The sequence below is a fragment of the Lipotes vexillifer genome, unplaced genomic scaffold (genome assembly GCF_000442215.2).
Source record: "Lipotes vexillifer unplaced genomic scaffold, Lipotes_vexillifer_v1.1 scaffold457, whole genome shotgun sequence".
Lineage (NCBI taxonomy): Eukaryota > Metazoa > Chordata > Mammalia > Artiodactyla > Lipotidae > Lipotes > Lipotes vexillifer.
In genome coordinates, this window is record NW_006781006.1 from 646,144 (window position 1) to 652,036 (window position 5,893).

Below are 5,893 nucleotides of genomic sequence, written 5' to 3' on the forward strand. Positions count from 1 at the left end.
TCCCTCCCCTCCCCTCCCCTCCCGGCGAGGGGCGGGAGGGGGCGTGGCAGGGCCGGGGTTTGTGTGGCTGGGACCCGGCTCCTCGCACTCCGAGTCCGCCCGAGGAGCCGGGCCCCGGCCGCTGTCCAGCCGCTCCGCGCCCCTCGCGACCCGCGCCGCCGCCTCTCGGGGACCCGCTCGCCATGGATACCCCCAGGGTCCTGCTCTCGGCCGTCTTCCTCATCGGTTTCCTGTGGGATTTGCCCGGTTTCCAGCAAGCTTCCATCTCATCCTCCTCGTCGTCCACCCAGCTGGGCTCCGCCAAGGGAATGCGAAGCCGCAAGGAAGGGAAGATGCCGCGGGCGTCGCGCGAGAGTGCCACGGCCCGGGCGCCCCTGGGGCGGCAGGAGCCACAGCCGAGGCCGCAGGAGGAGCCCCGGCGGCGGCCGCCACAGCAGCCCGAGGCTCAGGAGCCTCCGGGCAGGGGCCCGCGCGTGGTGCCCCACGAGTACATGCTGTCAATCTACAGGACTTACTCCATCGCCGAGAAGTTGGGCATCAATGCCAGCTTTTTCCAGTCTTCCAAGTCGGCTAATACGATCACTAGCTTTGTAGACAGGGGACTAGGTAAGTGGCAAGACGCCCGATTCCTTTCTCCCTGGAGCTCCGCAGCCAGGGCACAGCTCCGGCTCTGGCAGGAGGCTGCGTTTGTGAATTCCCTTCCCGTTCTGGATACCTCCCCCTTTCTTTTCTTAAACAGTTTTCCTCAAGCCTAAGTAAGTTTCCGAATGCGGCTGCAGATTTTATTCCAGTGTGCAATCCTCCCTGCCTCGCTTTCTTCTCTCCCTTCCTTCCTTTTTCTTCCTCTTGCCTTTTGCAGAAAGGAGCGTGGCGGCTGCACGTCTGGTGGCTGGTGGAGGCAGCGTGGAGGGCGGGAGGTGGCGGGCAAATGACCGGGGCTGGAGAGGGGTCGCGACGGGGACTGGGAACCCGTGGCAAGGGGTCACTGGTTGTACCGGGTGCGCGGTCCAAGGCCGGGCTGCCGTGGCGGACCGAGCGGCCCAGGGGCCTGAGTGAGCGCTGGAAAGCCCCGAGCTCCCATCCGCTCCGGGAAAAGCCGGCAGAAGAGACTTCTACGGTCGAAGAAGCGAGTCCGCGATTGGCGTCTGGCAGTGCCCTGGCCCAGCCGCTGCCCGGGTACCCGGCTCGTCCCCGCGCTGGACGTGGGGATGGTCAGCCGCGTAGGAACCCCGCGCCCTCGGGCTTTTTTTTTTTTTTTTTGCTCCTGCAGCGCGCTCTCGGCCGCTCCGGGGCCGCAACAGAGTCATTTCTGCAGAGGCAGCGGCAGCAACTGGCAGGGCGGGCCGGGGGCAGGGGCAAGTGAGCTAAATTTGGGGGCTTGTTGGTACTTAGCTCACACGGGTGCCTGGGTGTGCTCGTTCACCTTTCTGAGCCAGGCAACTCTCCTGCCTCTGCGCTTCTACCATGGGCCCCGTCTTTGGTCCCCTCTGTGGGCGCGGGTGCATGTGTGGGAGTCTGCGGAAACCCCTGCGCCCCCTTCTTGCCACCTGCGTTGCTCTGCAGCCTTGGAGAGAACCTCGCGCTGCAGGCGCCGGGAACTCAGTTCCTAAAGAGAAGAGACAATACCGTAGAAGGAGGCAGTAAGGAAGGGAGAAAAAGCAAAGGAAGGGCCAACGGGAGGTAGGGGACGAGAAGAAAGGACGGAGGAGATAAAAGAGATTTGGGCATCTATCCACTCCGCCACCCTGCCAGGACTTAGCTCCTCGGCTCGGACGCCTTCCCTGCCTCCCACTTCCAGGTCGGTGAAAGGGGGGTCGCCCAGGAACCGGCGAGCACGGGGGTTCGGACTGGGAGGGCTGCTCTGCCCCGACTGCCTTGGGGGCACTTGCACGCCCTCGAAGCTTTACAGAGCAGGCCAACGGCCCCGAGCCTCGGGCTCTTCCCAGGCTTCAGCCCCCGAGCCCCCTCCCTTGCAGCCGCCTTCCTTGCGGGCATGGGTCCTGCCCACGCTCGGTTCGCGGCTGCAGCCCGAGGTCAGCGAGGTTCACGAGCTGCTGAAAAGTCTGGGCGGCAAATTAACGCCAGGTATTTTATGGTGATTTTACAACTGCTAAAGTCACCCTGGCAAATACAAGTGGCTTCTTCGTAGCGCTGCACCTGGGCCCCGGCCTCCCTGCTGCCAGCGCAGCTCGCCTTCTTCCCACCTCCACCCCTTTCCCTGCCTCTGCTTTTCCTCTCCCTCCAGACCTTCTGTCTATCGTTCGCCTTCTCTAATACCATAATCGACGGTTACCCTAGACTTGCCTAGTCGAGAGAGTAAGGAAGCACAGAGAAAAGTACTCTAGAGGCCTTTCCCCAAGGGAAGAAATCCCGCAGGCCCAGGGTGGCGGGCGGTTGGGCGCGCATTTTCTTCTCCCCACGGGAAGTGGCCAGAACCTCCGCCCCTCCCCCAGGCGGACACTCTCTAACTCGTAAGCTGCGCCCTGTGAGTTTGGCACGGGACCAAGGGACCCTGCGGGCGGCTGGGAGGCGTCTACCGAAGCCTGCGGCGTTGGGGCAAGTGTGGGAGGTCTCCGGGGGCTCCAGGTCCGGCGCAGAGGCCGGCTCGCTTCACCCTGGCTCGCGCTGCAGCAGCCTGTCCGCGGGCACCGCGCTGGGCGCCCCTGGGGCGCCGGAGGTAGGGAGGGGACTGGCTGCGCGCCCAGGTTGCGGGGGGGGGGGCCCTCAGTTCCCGAGCCAAGCTCTCTAGGCTAGCCGAACCGGGATCCAGACGTCCGGCTTCCACTCCCGAACGCGGTCCCCCGTCGGAGGAGGCGCGTCGTGACCACCTGGACCGCAGCTTCAAAGGCGCGGTCTCCTCCACGCCCTCCGGTTCCCGGAAAACGCGAAGAAAGGTAGTTAGTTGACCGCGAAGGCTGTGCGGCTGGTAGCACGCCGCGCTGGGGCGAAGGAGTGAGAAGCCGCGGGCTGGAGGGCGCGCGCAGAGGAGGGGGTGTGTTGCGGGCCACAGCCCCAGCTTGATAAAGGGAAAGCCTCACTTTCTCTCTCACTGATTTTGATTTGATGTGTCACCGGCGGTGACCTCGGGCTGGACCTTCCGGGGCTTGCTTAGCATCGGGCCCCTGATTGGAGTGTTTCAACTCAGCGATCTAATTGAGGGTTCATGTCATAACACATCAAATGCTGTCTAGTCTCCCGTGATGGAAGGGACCCGCCAGCCGCGCATCCCGATTCCTGGCGAGGACTTCCGCCCCTCTCACGTGGGGACTCTTAAACCGCGCCAGACCTTCCAGCATCCCCTCCCCCAGCCGTGGAAGGCAGGACAAGGAGGTAGGAGCGGCGGCCAGCTGAGAGCTGGGCCAGCCGCGCTAACTTGGCGCCTTGCCTCGGGGATGTTTAAATCGCCGTCGAGTGTGGCAGGCTTGGCTTCGAGAAGCAGGGGTCCCTCAGGGGGAGGAGCAAAGAAAACGGAAGGAGTCCTGAAATCCTCTCGTGAGGCATGAACTACTTGTACAGTACAGTATTTGTAAAAAGCCTTCCTCACCCGGGGACCCCGGAACCTCAGAAATTACACCTAAAGCTTGCGTTTAAGAGTGGGAGAGCGGGGTAAACTCTGTCCATTGTGAATGAATGAAGAGCGCTTTAGGTCTATAAAGACTGCGTGTTCTGTACTGCCTCAGCCCGTGCCTCCTTCTCCCAAGCCCCGCGAGGAGGACACCTTACTGCAAGTTAAAAAAAAAAAAATGTCCCCCCTTTCGGTTCGCTCTCCAAACAACTAGGGGTAATAATAATAACTAAGATATATTGACATGTTGAGCACTTACTGTGTACCAAGTACTGGGCTAACATTTGTTACATGAATTATTTCATTTAATTTTAACAACCCCCCCCCCCCCGGGAAGAAAGCGCTACAGTCCCTGTTTTACAGGTGAATTAAGGAAGACAGAGACGTTAAGCAAGTTGTTCAAGGTCACACAGCTAGTGAGAGCTGAAGCACATATCCAGTTCTAGCCCCTGCATATTTACCTATGGCACTACATGGGTAGGGTAAGGGTGAGGAGGTTTCTAAAGGATGGTGGCAAGAAGCAGAAATGGAAAAAGTTGACAGATTTCCCACCCCGTCTAATATTCCTCTGTGATCTCTTAAGACCCAGTTAGGAGTTGGAGTGAAACTTTGGATTCAAGGGTCTAAAACTGTGCTGTGCCTTGCTTCTTCTTGGTACTCCCTGTAAAAGGCACAAACTGCCTTCTCCCTGACCTTTAAAAATGCCTGCATATTGTGCTTTCAAGATGATTTTGGATCCATAAAGATGAGAAAGTGTGTGAATGTTTGTGTTGGTGCAGTCATAGGATCAGGATGGACCGGGTCGGATATAGAGAAATTACAGTTAACACCTGATACAACTCATTACAAGACCACCAGTACTGGAGGCTTGGATCTCCAAGCCTGGGGCCCTGGAAAGTGAGACAATGAGAACTCCTATGAATTCAACATGGCTGTAAGAGAGAGGGGGAGGGAGAGAGAAGCAAAACTTGGACTTTAGTTTATGTAGTGAGAAGCGCCATGTAATTCCAACAAGAGAGGAAAAAAAAGCCTCTTTAGGATGAAGAAACCAAAATGAATCTAAGAATATTGCTGTGAGTTAGGTTTCCAGATAATTTTGAAATGAGAATTCTCTTTAAATATTTGTTGTTATTGTTACAATAGCACTCTCAGAAAGGAGGCAGCAGGGAACAGATAAAAAACAAAACACACACACACACACACACACACACACACACACACACACAAACCTAAACGAGATCGGAACATCCTTGAGGAATTTGACACCCTAGAAATGAACCTAGGAGAGTTTGCCGCTGATTGTTTGTTGGCTTCTAGGTTTACCTTCTGGGTCGCGATTGCCATGGGGGCAGGGCAGGACAGCTAACGGGGAGGACATTCTAAGAGCGGCATAGTTCCCTCCTGATTGAAGTTCGTCTGGTGTGGCATGTTTATGCAAAACGGCGTGTTTCTGGGTGGACCTGGGCCGCAGAGTGGTGCAATCAACGCAGTGGCGCTTTTGCCCGGACCCTGTTGTCGTTGGCAAACGGAAAATGAAATATAAGCAGGGGAGCATTTTAATGGGGACGGAGGGAATTCACAACTGTTAATTATTTGGTGACCTTGTATTCGATTTGTTTGAGTCCCTTATAAAAACACTAATGCAGACCAGACGGCCAAGTGAGGAAGCCGGCAGAAGTTTCCAATCTAGGCTTTATTTCCCCGGAAAGAGGGAACAGCCTTGGGAAAGGACTGCTGAGCTTTTAAGTACGTGCGTGTGAGGACGCGCCGGTGCGCGGGGTTTGCGTCGCCGTCCAGGTTCAGGATCCTGCTCAAACCTGGTGAACTGGCAGGTCCTATAAGAATCCCGGGGTAAGGGAAGGAAGCCTTAAACCAGAAGTTTGTTCTGCTCTTCTGGTTGGAACGATTCAAACATTTTTCAGGCCACAAACCAAACCCTTAGCCATTGGCTTGTTGTTAAATAGCAGTTAATGTCACTCCCACCCCTAAGGCCTTAAGGGTTGCCCTACAAAGGCTGCCTTAGCAAGAAGCTAAAAACACCTAGTGTCTTCTGCAGCGAGAGTGCAAGCAGCGCCGGAATTCTGGGGCGGGCTTCCTTGGCAGGGGAGACTAATCTGAGAAGGACACTGAGCTTTTTCCTGGCGCGGGAGGCTCTCGAGCTCTGGGAGTTTGCGCGGTAGAGTTGCTGGTGGGGGAGGGGATCGAAAAACGTGCTCAAACATCTTTGTCGTTTCTGCACATTAAAAAAAAAAAAAAAAAAAAAATAACTTGGATAATAATAGGAAGATGTTTAACGGTTACCAAAAGGGGGAAAAACGTTTTGCACCA

The 5,893-nt window shown here is 56.7% G+C and overlaps 1 protein-coding gene across 1 annotated transcript in view; it reads left to right on the forward strand.

The window, feature by feature from the left end:
- The first annotated feature begins 182 nt into the window (after positions 1-182).
- GDF6 (growth differentiation factor 6) overlaps positions 183-5,893 on the forward strand; it is a 16,341-nt gene continuing 10,630 nt past the window's right edge. Inside the window, exon 1 of the mRNA XM_007454424.1 lies at positions 183-606. Within this exon, the coding sequence (XP_007454486.1) occupies positions 183-606 (424 nt within the window). The remainder of the gene's footprint in view (positions 607-5,893) is intronic.